The 14924-nt window shown below is 31.5% G+C and overlaps 1 protein-coding gene across 1 annotated transcript in view; it reads right to left on the bottom strand.

The window, feature by feature from the left end:
• Window positions 1–14924, bottom strand: part of LOC133181079 (uncharacterized) — a 43562-nt gene that overhangs the window by 4298 nt on the left and 24340 nt on the right. Inside the window, exons 6-7 of the mRNA XM_061315620.1 lie at window positions 14204–14569; window positions 10098–10177 (exon numbers count right to left, since the gene is read on the bottom strand). Of these exons, the coding sequence (XP_061171604.1) occupies window positions 10098–10177; window positions 14204–14569 (446 nt within the window). The remainder of the gene's footprint in view (window positions 1–10097; window positions 10178–14203; window positions 14570–14924) is intronic.

A 14924-nucleotide genomic window follows, 5' to 3' on the forward strand; every position in this document is an offset into this window, starting at 1 on the left:
CTTTTGGAAAGGCGTTATAACGCCTTTTTCCGCGTTATAACGCCTTTTCAAAAGGCGTTATTACGCCTTTTTTCGCGTTATAACGCCTTTTGAAAAGGCGTTATAACGCCTTTTAATTATTTTTTTTTACCGTAGTTTGATCCTAATAGGCTTTCGTACAAAATATACATGTGCCGGCGGTGATATTTTAAATTGGCAGGTAGTAGGTTTCGAATTTAAGCGGCTTAATCATTCGAAGTGTTTATTCCCAATGCATTTTATTCATTTATTTATTTATTTTTTTTTTTAGAAATGTTGGAATTAGATCTAGAAATGATAAGAAAAAATGTTAAAACTTCTTAGAAATACTTAACACTTTGCCTTCGGTGTGACGAGACTTTCACACCTGCACAGTGTCGAATGATTTTGATTGACAGGTCAAGCACGTGGACTTCGTGTGAACTTGAAGCAGGAAAATAAAAACCGATTACGACTGTAAAACAAATGGATTTGTTGATAAAAATAGTTTCTTTCATTGCCTGGTATATTTAGAAAAAAAAAGAATTTTTATTTGATATACATGTAGGTACAAACATTCGAGAAAGGGGGGCTAAAACTGAATCTCTCTCTCTCTCTCTCTCTCTCTCTCTCTCTCTCTCTCTCTCTCATTTGTCTGTTTAATAAAAACTATGACAGCATATTACTTAAATATCAAGTTGTGAAAATTTAATATATAACAAATAATATGAATGCCTCTTTGTATCATATCCGAGTATAATCACGGCCGGGAAATGACTACAGATACATGTAGAAATCTGCTCAATAAATCATCATAAAAAATAAAACTGACTCATAAATATATTATTGCATTAAAGTTTTAACATCAATTCTCTGTAAGGATAAAAAATGCTTGGCCACGCACTATCATGGAATTTTATTTTATCACTATAATATTAGAGAGTGCCCTATATAAAGACTATTGGTGGGTAAATTTTGGACAGTACCTCCTTGGTTTCCATAGCAACGACTTTGAAATATTTTGTCATGGCAAAACTGACCTGATTGTCATCACCATGTAAAATAATTCCGTGCTTCCTTAATGTAGGAAAGTTATGAACATAACATGGGTTTCATTTTATAGCTAAGTAATCAAAGTTTCTGTGCATCTAAATTTCATTCAATTTAACACAAGGTTTTTAATATGATACAGATCAATTTACATGAATTTGTCATAAAAATGAATACAAAGGTGCCTATTTCTTGATATGCATATTAAATTTTGCAGGCAATTGAAACTTAGAAAAAAGATCTTTTTAGTAAGATCAAGCTTAGATCTAAAAGATGCAAAAAGATTTGAGGTGGGGAAATCAGTTAAAAGTCATATTCCAATCCCCTCAAATTATAACTTTTCCTAAAAATTAGCCTAGAGTTATTTCCCTTTGCTGACTCTTTTGCACTGAAGACAAAAAAATTAAACTGGTGTTATTTCCCTTTGTTGACTCTCCTGTATTGAAGTCTAGAGAAGTAACAACATGTGGCAAAAACAGACGCCAGAAAAATAAACATGAAACAATAACGGAAAAATGATGTGTTTTTCAACTTTTTAAATTGGAATTCAGGTGTGAATGGCAAAGGAATTCATCAAATGAAGGAGACACTGCTTTCTCAGCATTCAACTTGATAATGATGTACAGGTCTTTATTATGATAATAGATTTTTAATGTCAAATTCACTTTGCAAAATATTGAAACAAATTTTGTGAGGTCTGACTTGCATTCCCATCATGTGGGATTCCATGTACTCTAAAACCCATGAGAAAAATGCAAGATTCAATTGGAGGAAAACAACAAGCAGAAGACGGGCAGTCAGTGGGAATGGTTAGAACAACCTAGGCACAGGTAATATGTTAGACGATGCAACCGTTAGTGAGGGCGGAGCCAGCAAGATAACATAGAGTCTAATATTATCCATATTTTATTGTTTAATGATAAATCAGTGTTAAAATGTAATTGTAATCAGTGTCAGAAAATCATAACAAAGATCTCAGTCCTTTAAAAAAAAAATACATTCCTTTACCTCAAATACTTTTTCATCCAAATAACGAAATTTAAGGGTATCTGGTAAGATTACAGTACACTATGATGTTTCATTACGAGTTTCCTAGCCAGAGCACTCAAAATCAAATAGCATAACGGGAAAAGAGAGAGTACGTGCAGTGGACCAGTCATGGATTCAACCTACCCAGGTCCTAGAACTCTAAAACGTTTGTATCTGTCCAAAAATTAATAAACAGACTTTCCTGAGCATCATTTCTTTATTTTTCATGACTACATGCACATTTAAAGACACCAATATAGAAACATCAAGTCATTTAATACTCATCAGTTACCTCCAGTGTATGGTCTTGACATTAAAGCAATATGAGCTGCAACTTTGATCTCAGAAATTTTTGTTGCAAAATTGTCATTAACTAATTAATGACAGAAAAAAAAGAATGTTCATAGATTTCTGTTGTTCATATTTGCGAAGGAAGAACTATTTAAGAGCTTTGATTGAAGCAAAATTCCATTATTGTCGTCCTGTACATTATTGTTTTCTTATATAATACTATATATTTGATTGTACGGAATCCTTTATTCAGATGCACTTTGATACTTAATTTCTATCTAAATGATCAGAAAGGTTTAAATTACGTTCAAATTTATCATTATAACACATTTTAACAGCAAATTAAAATTTTCAAAAATGCAGCTCATATTGCTTTAAATACAAATAAGGACAATTGTCAGGGACCACATCAGATGACGAACTTGGGACCCAAACTACAGACAGATTATCTACCTCCTGGGTTATCAGGACACTTGGAAACTGATCATCTGACTGACACTAAGGCTGGGTATTCTGAGAAAAGTATCAGTATTGCAAAATTTCTGAGAAAAATTGTGCAATGCTTGTATGAGATATCTTTTTTTTTCTTTTTTTTTTTTTTTTTTTTTTACATTAATTGGTTTCTCATTAAAAATTTTCTAAACTTTAACTTTAAATGTAGATTTCACAATTTCAGTATTTTTTTTTTAAAACAAATCTGATTCAAATAGTCTCTTAAGAAAAACGAATTTAACTTGATAAAAGATATTAAAATTTCAGTCAATTGTTTATGTGAATACTATATTTTTTAAAAACAAAACTTGTTAACAACAAGCACACTTCTGGGAAGAATCCCTTTTGTATCAAAAGTAATTGATGTTTTCTTACATCCCTATCCTATCCACCTCGCAATAAAAAGGATCATATATGGAAGCTTTAAAAAGGTATTTTTAGTACTGCTCAACAACATTGACCTCCTTACATGGATTACCATGGGTAATGTCAAATGAAGATTCTGTATTTGCTAGGTTTTTTTTTTTTAAGTCAAGAGAACATTTATTTACAGTATAAAAAACTTTATTATAAATATTTGCAGTACTGTATAGGTACATGTAATATATATTTGTGTATATTTATTTACTGGTACATGTAGATTGAACAGCTACCTCTCTGTCAATCATACATTGTTTAACTTAGTTTTTCTCATATGATTTTGGACTTAATACACTATCGTAATCCACCACGGGTTCCAACTGACTGAATAAATTTTCTGTTCCATGTTTTTAAATGTACTTTCTTAAATAAAAATTAGAAATCCTAAACCTTTTTAAAATTATATATTTGATCCATTAAAGTGTATCACATGTATATATATATAGATGGAACTGGGAAGTGTTTGTTCAAGTTCAAATGAAATATCTATATTAATTTTATAGGTAACAGAATCAAATGTGGTAGTTTGAGCTTCAGACATGTTAAAAGATTTTTCTTTTGATGGTGAACTTCAGGAAACAGGAATTTGACACTTTAAAAAATGATAAAAATTTTGGGGAAAAAATAAACAAATTCACAATAACAAAAATGAGACACAGATCCCCACCTGCAAATGAATACATTAACAAGCAGGTAATCAAAAGCAAATCGGGTACAAGAATTAAATAAAGAGAGAGAAAGAGAGAGAGATAAAAAATTAAAATCCATACCCCCCCCCCCACACACACACACACACACTGTTCTGGAGTCCATACCAGAATTCAGTTAATCTTTTCAGGAAATATTCTACCAATAAAACATTTTTTTAAATTATTCAACAGGAAAATTATACTATTCACAAAAAATCTTATATTTCTAGCTTGTTGTGTGATGAGAATAATCCTCAAGACATTCGTAATTAGTAAATTTTATTATTAACAAATATTTCCTTTAAAGTCTGGTGAAAGGGGCCACAGAAAGATCCGCCCCTCCATGTGCATAATACGCAGTCTAGACAGTGACGTCACTGGAATTCGTTAAACCGAGTTTTTCTTTTTTTATTTCTTCAAAAACATAGTATGGTTTATTAAAAGTTGTAAATCTGTTTTTAAAAAGAGATTACGTATATAAAATATCAATTATTAAAGGTTGTTAAATAAGTTGACAGTTTCCGCTGATTCTATGAATGACGTCATATGTCGGGTCTATGACGATCGATTGCAAGTTAGGCTAGGCCTAGATGAAAACGAAAGTAACAAGGATGTGTACTTTAAAGATGTTTTTGATTATTGGAATTGAGGAAACTTTATTAACGCAGGCTTGGAATTAAAATTACGATTCACCAGCATCTCGTTTAAGCGGGAATTTGTCGCGAGATTCAAGATGGATAAGACTATGGACGCCATATTGGCGACAAGGTTCTCAGTTCCATAGGTATTGTAATAAAAATATAGTTTACAATAGAATTCAATATATTTTACATACATACGTGTTGCCTATAGGGAGAGCTTCGCTCTCACGGGCCCTTCGGGCCCGTGAGAGGGCTCCGCCCTCTATAAATTTGAATGTTTTCAAATATTCATTTTGTATAAAAACTACATGTAAGAAGCTTTTTTCAAATAAATTGACATACCGGTAATTTTAAATTAAATAATTTTTTTTTATATAATAGACTTAATTGGTCTATATTCAAAGATCACCATGTTAGCAGGACATTCCAGACATATATCTTATTAATATATTTGCATTATAGGAATTTTTGCTTGCTTCAGAAAGCAACTTACTTTGGCAAATCATAACTACAAAGTTTATCAAAAGGAGGAGAATATTGTAGAAGATGTAAGTTTGTATGTAATGAAAAATATACACAAGGCTATATAAAAATATATATATATTTTTGGTAACATTGTACACAGTGGCAGTTCCAGGAATCTTGAAAAAGGGGGGGGGGGGACCAGTGTGGTCTTGGGGTACTGGCTCAAGGCCACACCAAAAAAATTGATTTATTAAATCTGACGTATATTTTGGACACAAAAAAGTGGGGGGGGGGGGGGGGGCTGAGCCCCCCTCTAAATCCGCCATTGGTACAGTTTAAAATCTAATTTGGCCAAAAAAGTAGTAGGTGGTGGGTAAAAATTAGAGATGGTCGACTTAACGGAAACACATAAAAAAAAATTTAGCCTAAAAAGAAGTCATATAATTCCGATTCACTGTAAAAGAACAAAACATATTTAACTGCAGCTATAAATACAAACTAATAAGATATAAATATAATATACCAATGTAAATGTATGCATTCATGATTGACAATAAGAATGAATTTCTTTAATTTGAAAAAAAAAATATTTTAAACATATTTTAGATGTACTGGTGCTTTGAAAAGAAAAAAAGAAGATGAAAAGATACATAGAGAAATAATTTTCAGTTAAAACCAGGTGAATTTTTTTTTAATATTACAATTGTCTGGATATTGAATTTTCATTTTTTTTTTTTAATGCCACTGCCACCATGAATTTATCAATCTTTTATAAAAGTCAGATTCTGAGGGTGTAATAATTATGAAAAGAAATTACAATTCAAAAATGCAAAATATAATCTAAAACTAACCTTTTATTAAAATTCATACTCTCTGATACTAAAAGTTCTCTTTTAGTATCCGAGAGTATGAATTTTTATGGGGGGGGGGGGGGGGGGTGGTCCCGTCCCCAAGCACCTGTGATATGAAGCCTGCTTTTTAAGTACACATGCAGGAATTTTGAGGCAATTTATTTCAAGATGTAAATACTAACTACTAGCTTAGTATTATATACATTTTGATAAAAATAGATATGCTTATATACTTGTATTTGTTATCACATGAAAAATGTAGTAGATATTAAACAATTGATTTTTGATTAAAGTATACATGTATGTTTTTTTTTTCCAGGGGAAAAGATGAAGATGATTATTTCAAGTATCACTTTTCAAACCCATTTAAAATTCTTCTTGACTGGTCAGACACAACACCACATAATGGTCAACCTCTGATGTAAAGAGAAATCATGGAAACATCAAGCCTAGCTGTTTCTATTGTCTACAAAATTGCTATATAGCAGCTATTTTCTACATTTTGTTTATCTCTAAATACACATTTTGGATAATGTTTAGATGTAGATTCTTGCTTGATTAATAATTTGAAAAAAAAACAAACTGTTTTTAAAAGTAACGATAAAATTATACATATTCACATGAATATGTGTATGTTTTCTGATTGTAAGACTATTCATTAATGGTATTATTTTTAATGGGGTGTTAATTTATGGTCAGTCTAAATAGTTCTAAATTTCTTTATCCAAATAAAATTGACATCTAAAGATTTGCATCTGGGAACAAGCAAAATTTAAAAGGAGGAAATTAACATTAGCTTATCAAATTTCAAACCTGCTAAATTAATACACTGTATCTACCTACCTATGCATGAAAAACTAATTATTTATTATTTATTTATTATTTTTGGTTGAAAAGTATCATTAGAGTTTTAATCCATTATCTTTTTCCATTTTTTACCTAGTATTTAAAAATGTTATTTACTGAAATAAGTTCCAGTGAAAAGTTAAGAGCCATTCTCTGTAATGACTTTAACTTTTATATAGGAGCTGTGGCACGCATAGTCTCAGAATTTATCCAAACTCTCTATGATAAAAGTCTTTGATAACGTAAACTCAAATCAGGCAAAAATTGGTTGCTACGTGTCATGGTTACCATAGCAACATGTCCTAAAGTTTGAAAAATGGCATTTTTCAACATGTTCAGAGTCCCACAGTTAACGTTTGCAGCAAAGCAAACAAGTGGCAATGACTGTTTCTGAAAGTTAAAGGCCTGATGTCTTAAATGCATGATAAACATGTTTGGTAAATCAACTATTACATACGTTACTATGGAAACAAAGTATTCAAAAGTAATAATTTTGTTCATTTAATTTTATAAAGTCATACACTTAAGAATAAAAACAATTATAGGTTGAAATGCAAGCATATAATAGAGAAGAAATCCTTGTAACATATACCAAGGACGAAATATGATATTTCTTATAGGTTGGCAATGGTTGCCATGGTTTTAATACCAAAATGGGATTTTAAACTTACTCTCTTAGTGTTTAAATCTTATCCTATCTTTTTAAAGAGAATATTTCTATATAACTGATGATCAATTTTTAAAGGCGTTGGTGTGACCCTAATTTTTACATTTCAAAAAATTCAAATTCAATTCTTTAAATAGAGCGTTGCTATGGAAATTAGCCGAAAAAATATGCATAAAAATCTGAAAAAATATTCTGTTTCCTTGGATACGTACCCTTGTATGTAGATTCCCAAAACTTTTATGATTGATATAAATGAACAACTAGCCTGACTTTCAATTTTGACTACCACCCAATTTCTAACTGGATGCAAAAAGCTGGCACATAGGATTTAATATTGATATAAAATTAACAAAATCGAACATTTTCCCTTCTTGGTGACCATAGCAACAGTGTTGTATTTTTCAACAAACTTTATCAATATATGATATTCAACCTTAGTTCTACCTGATAAATACTATTCAAGGTGAGTCAAATAATATGTTTCTTGATTAAAAGGTAAGTAAATTCCTGAAGCAGCAGAAAAATATCACTTTAAACAACTGGTACGTTGTTTCCATGGTTACACTGCAAAGTAACAATTAATCCCAATTTTTATTAGGTTGTCGGTGTTGCAAGGTCTTAAGGATGTATATGTGCCAGTCATGAATTTTATTGTTTTTCCTCAAGATAGTAGCATTTAACCCAATCTTAGCAACAGATTTTGCATGGATACACTGTGTTACCATGGCAACCATAAAAGTTATTTTTAGAATAATATTGTCAATACCTAATTACTTAAGGTCAAATATTTTTATTGTTTTTCTTTGGTTGTTGATTGAGTTTGATCATGTAACATCTATCATTAGTGAATATTGGGCGTTTTTCAGCATTTTTCAGCATCTAAAATGTATTCCAAATGTACCCATGGTTACCACTTACTTAGAGATAAATTCTTAATAGTTTCTCTATAGCATAAGTGGTGACAAGGTGTCAAGTTTTTGTGAGAATAGTTTGTTTGTTTTCCTTACTCTTTATTAAGGCTTAATAAAGATTCAAAGTAGCTGAAAATCTCAATTTTTTCAACTTTTCTGGCTGTTACCATGGCAACCAAGACACATAGCAACGAAATTTTATTTGATTTATGTTTTTGGTGTCAAGTTGTAATAATGGGCAAAGTTTCATAAAAATCGGTGACCATGCGTGGCAAAGAAGTTTAAGTGGTTACAGAGAATCGCTATTAAATAGCTAATTTTCTTTAGATTTTGAGTTATCTGCCCTTTGTAAAGGATCATAGAGAAACAATAGTAATTCATTTAATTTTGTTTTATCCTATTTATTATTTTAATAATATTTACTTATCATTCCGTTTGTCTTATTTATTAGTGAGAAAAATGTTTGGAAAAGAAATTTTATAAAACAACCAGTGTCTAGTAACATTTTGAACAAAATATTATTTGGCAAAATGCCAATTTTCGAAGTTAAAAATACCGAAAACGAAAAAAATCCCCACTCCACTTTTCATAAAAGTTAACTAATATTATTATGGTGTTTCTAAAATTTAAGGTGATTTTTTCTTGAATTGCCTGCATTTCTTGAAAGACTTCTTGAAATATAGGGTAAAAACGACCATTTTCAAAATGTAAGAATTTGGACATCTTTGAGCCATCAATTGAAGAATTTGCAGGTGACTTGTAGAATTTTTTTTTTTGTGTTATATAGTGCTTCATTTGTTCTATTCATATAATGTATGAATTATCTCAAAATAATAAAGATGATTAAACCACAAGAAATCAAGTATATAGCATTTTTATGCTTGAATTGAGAGTAAATGGGGACAAAATCTATATTAGCCTGTTACCATGGCAACCAAGGCAGTAACTTTAATTTTGAATGTTGATTATGTCATAGTGTATGGGCATTAATCAACTGAAAAAGTTTCATGAAAATCGCTCATGGTGTGTGCCACAACCCTACAGTAAAATTTTGGTCCTTACAGAGAATTGATGTTAAAATACGGGTGTATTTATGCAATACGTTCACATACCTTTGTAAAATATTTTAATTTTTTTCCCATTATTTTACACGGAATCGTCTTGGCACGGAAATATATGTATGGTTGTTACAACCGTTGTAATTCATTCTATAAGTCCGTAGTTTGCTCTTCTAAAATCCATATTATTTGTAATGATTTTACATATCAAATAAGAATAAACATATCTATTTTACAACTAGATTGATTTTATCTTTAATACTACAGCGTTCGGTAGCAATTACAATGATTTACAGCGATAAAAATTGTCTTATTAAAAAGTTTAATTTAAACATTGTACATATGTGCAGAAAATATTGTAAGAAACTTAAATTAATAATTTTACTTATTGTGCTTGTATCGTCTTTCTTAGGACACTTTTCATTGATTTGTTTATTTATTATTTATTTATTTTTTTAGCACCAGGCATACATACAATAGAATAGTTTCAATGCAAGGAAAAGACCAGAGGCATTCCGAATAAATCGTTCATCTTGCGTTCACCGTTCGTTCACCGTTCACTTTGCGTTCGCGTTTGCGCTCCGTTCGCGTTCTGCGTTCGCTCACTGTACTTTTACAGGAATTCTAAAAAAAATTCTATTTCTATGCATTTCTTTTATTTTTTTTAAATAACTTTAAATGCATACATACTGCTATCTCAGAGATGAGGTGTCTGTCTGTGGGTGGCTTTCTTCCAAAATGCAGTTTTCTTCTTACTTTGTGGAAAGGCACTATAATCATTAATTGTAAAATATCATTAGTTCATTTTTAACAAATCGCTTCTACAGAGTTCCTTAAAAAAGAATTGAGTACATCTGTGATCAAAGAATGACACTTGTGAAGGGGGGAAAGCGAAAATATTTCCCACTTCATATGAATATAAATATAGATATTACTATGGAACGCCATAGCTGCCTGAAGGTCATTTTCATTTTATATGAGGTGGTATAACCTTTATGTGAAGTGGTTAAGTCATTATATATAGTGGTAAAATCATTATATTCAATGAAAACTTTATTATATGCAGTGGTTTTATCTTTATATACAGTGATAAAATCATTATATACAGTGATAAAATCATTATATTCATTGATAACTTTATTATATGCAGTGGTTTTATCATTATATTCAGTGGCAATGTCATTATATGTAGTGATTAAATAATGTAATGAAGTGATAATATTGATATATTATGTTGTAAAATCATTATATGCAGTGGTTTTTCCATTATATACATTACTGAAATCTTTCTGTGATGTGATGAATTCAATATATACAGTACAAACATAATTTGTGTGATAAAGCAATCATTACATTATATGAAACCCACTGCATGTGGAGTGCCAAGTTAATTTCATTCAGTGCGACACCTTTACATGAAGTGAAAAATCTATTATGTGCAGTACTAACATCATTATTTTATATATAGTAAAATTATTATATATATTCCTAAAATCATACTTTGCAGTGGTAACATCTTTATATGAGGTGGTTAATTAATTATATGATGTTGTTAATTTGTTATATGATGTGGTCAATTCTTTATATGCATTAGTCTTTCATGTTATGCAGTGGTAACTTCTTTATCATCATCTAAACTGGTCCTCTTGCAAAAACAAGAGTTCCAGTTTAAAGAGTGTTTGAAAATAGGAAATCCGGGCCGTGGCAAATTAAAAGCCGGGACTATTCGAGATTTTTCAAATTTCTGATTTAAAATTTTCAGACTCTTTTTTTTAGGCTAATGTGTTTTCGCTGTAAAAATTGTATTTAAATACTTGGTATTTTAGATTTTCTTGACGATTTTTGGTTTCAAGTAAAATTGTTAGGCAGTTTCAATTTTCTGATTTAATATTTTATCTATTGTGCTATAAGTACTTAATATTTTAGATTTTTTTTTTTTTTTTTGGCGATTGTTGATTTCCATGTTGGTAAAATGGGTAGACTGGGTTGGCGATATTTTATGTGTGTGTGTTTTTTTGACATATTTGATAAAAATCTAATAAACTTAAAAATTATTCCGATGTTAAACACTGTACATGTATTTTAACTAAAAAAAACTATTTATTTTTGATAGTTATTTCTTTATTTGAAAATGCTATTTTTATGCAAAATACACATTTTCATTAAAAAAAGGATTATTTAACCAGATCCGATCATCCGGGAAGAACCTGGTGCAAAACACCATAAATCATTTCTAATTTCATAATATGCAAATGTGCACTGGTACATGTATCTATATGTTAGTAGATGGAAGGAAACTGGATTACGTTAAATATGTAATTTGTTTAATACTTTTTTCAGGGGGGGGGGGGGGGTTAAATTACTAATATCAACTATTTATAAGACTGTTTCTAATACTTCAGAAAACCTTAAATCACATTGAAATGCTTAAAATAAAAATTGCTGCATGAAAACATTTCATTTTCAAGTTTCATCTTTGCCGTCGCCAACATGGCACGGTGATCAGAGTGTCTGCTCTAAGAGACGCGGAATAAAGAATCAATCCTTACATCACGGGTTCGATTCCGACAGTGGGACGTTGAGACCGGTCCTTCGTAAGAGACCGCATAAAGCCATAAACCGAGGTCCCGTGCTACAGTAGGTGTTGGAACGAAAAAAATCCCTCACTGCTCAATGGCCGTAAGTGCCAAGTATAGGACAAAATTTGCAGCTCTCCACTGGCAAATTGTGGCGTCTCCATATGAGTGAAAAATTCTCGAGAGGGACATTAAACAGCAAACAAACAACCAAATTAAAATCATTTTAGCCTTTTTGAATAAAATGATAAAATTAAGAGTTATCCTTCAAGGCTGAGGATCGGATATCCTTAAACCAAGCAACTTACGCGTGATTAAAGTTTGACACAAGGCTTTGCATTAATAGTCCTATAATTACATGTATATGTGATAATACTTTAATTAATTTATATTTTATCAAATGACATGAAGATAATGAACAAGTGTTTCGGATTTTTTTATGTTTGACTTCCGGGAGATCAAATCCGATTTTAATGAACCATTGGCGTCGGAAGGAAATTGATAGTGGGGTGGCTAATTGAAATAGAAAAAAAAATCAAACCTGAAAAAAAACTTGACAAGCAAAAAAAAAAAAAAAAAAAAGAAAAGAAAATCGTTCTCTCTCCAAACCTGAAAATCCTATTTCGGAGGGGGGGGGGTTTCGAACATCTTTCAGTACCAAATTCTTTTAAACACTACCAATTACCCTTCTTTCACTACAATGAATCGTGCCTGTAGAAAGTGGGGAGGGGGGGGGCTAGACCTACGCCCGAATTTTCAATGCCTATATTATGTCTACCTTTGTAAAAAAAAAAAGGGGGGTAATAGCCCCCCCCCCCCCCCCCCGGTTCCGACGTCTATGTGAACCGTTTTTTCTTAAACGTGTCATTTCACTCAAAAGATGCCTTTCAAAGAATGAATAATTTTTAACATCAGAATAATTTAAAAGTTTATTAGCTTTCTGTCAAATATGGCAAAAAAAAATAAAAAATAAAAAACAAACAAACAAAAAACAACAAACAAACAAAACACGTAAAATGTCTACTTGATTGCCTACCCGATTTACCAACCTCACGGGCGGATTCAGAGAGGGCCTATGGGACCCCCCTCCCCCCTTGTGTCCAAAATATACACAAGATTTAATAAATCTATTGTTTTTTGGTTTGGCTGTGGGCTACCTACCCCGACCAAAAACTTGTCGGGCCCCCCTTTTCAAGATTCCCGGATCCACCACTGAACTTGGAAATCAACAATCGCCAAGAAAATCTAAATTACTAAGTATTTTAAAATTAAATGCAATTTTTACAGCGAATACACATTAACCTGTAAAAATGAGTCTTAAAATTTCAGCACAGTTGATCAAATCAGGAAGCTGTATAATAGAATCAGAAATTAGAAAAATCTCGAATAGCCCCGGCTTTTAATTTGCCACGGCCCGGATTTCCTATTTTCAAACACTCTTTAAACTGGAACTCCGCGCATTTTTTTAAATAAAAGGACCAGTTTAGATGATGATAAAGAAGTTACCACTGCATAACATGAAAGACTAATGCATATAAAGAATTGACCACATCATATAACAAATTAACATCATCATATAATTAATTAACCACCTCATATAAAGATGTTACCACTGCAAAGCATGATTTAAGGAATATATATAATAATTTTACTATATATAATATAATGATGTTAGTACTGCACATAATAGATTTTTCACTTCATGTAAAGGTGTCGCACTGAATGAAATTAACTTGGCACTCCACATGCAGTGGGTTTCATATAATGTAATGATTGCTTTATCACACAAATTATGTTTGTACTGTATATATTGAATTCATCACATCACAGAAAGATTTCAGTAATGTATATAATGGAAAAACCACTGCATATAATGATTTTACAACATAATATATCGATATTATCACTTCATTACATTATTTAACCACTACATATAATGACATTGCAACTGAATATAATGATAAAACCACTGCATACAATAAAGTTATCAATGAAAATAATGATTTTATCACTGTATATAATGATAAAACCACAGCATATAATAAAGTTTTCAATGAATATAATGATTTTACCACTATATATAATGACTTCACCACTTCACATAAAGGTTATCCCACCTCATATAATATGAAAATGACCTTCAGGCAGCTATGGCGTTCCATATATTACTGCACAAAACATTTAATTCTGATCTTCTACATTGGGATATTTTTCACATACCTTCATTCCTGGAGTATACAGAGTTTATGTTAGGGTTTTTGACTGGTGTCCCCCCAAATGTTGGTGTGAGATAATGCCCGTTCCGTCGCTTGGCACGGTATGTCCGAGTCACCCTCCGGGGAATCTTTGGCATCTCAATAAGTCTCTTACAGGGTGGAGTTGAAGGAACTGGACCAGATTCTCCACTTGACTGTACAACACCACTGTTAATGGATGGCAACAAGTTTTTGTGACTTGGTTCAGAAAGACACAATTCTAGTTCACTGGTGCAGTTGTCTGGCTTGTTCTCTGGTGCTCCTGGTTCGTTCAGTCCGTGTCTGTTTAAGGTGATCTCTTCAACATGAGCATGGATGAAAGAACTGCATCCTGTAAAATTAACATGTATACAATGTGCATATAGTAATATTATATTTCTTTACAGAAAGCCCCCCCCCCCCCCCCCCGCCCCCAATATAAGACCCGTAGTACGAAGGAAGGGGGTCGCTTTTTTTCTTAGAATATTCTTTTGCTGTAAATTTAATAATTATGGAAATACATCACGGCCTTATTTATTCATATGCAAAATATTACAGTATATGACGATAAAATGTATGCACATCAATTAATATGAATGTTACTTCTTCAAGATTGGTGCATGTATGTTAAAGTACATATCTAATGTCAATATACAGATTACTTCGTGTTTTCCCCCGCATTTCTACCCCCCCCCCCCTCTTTGCCA

The sequence above is a fragment of the Saccostrea echinata genome, unplaced genomic scaffold (genome assembly GCF_033153115.1).
Source record: "Saccostrea echinata isolate AGI-Se365-2 ecotype Australia unplaced genomic scaffold, CSIRO_AGI_Sech_v1 ptg000008l, whole genome shotgun sequence".
NCBI lineage: Eukaryota > Metazoa > Mollusca > Bivalvia > Ostreida > Ostreidae > Saccostrea > Saccostrea echinata.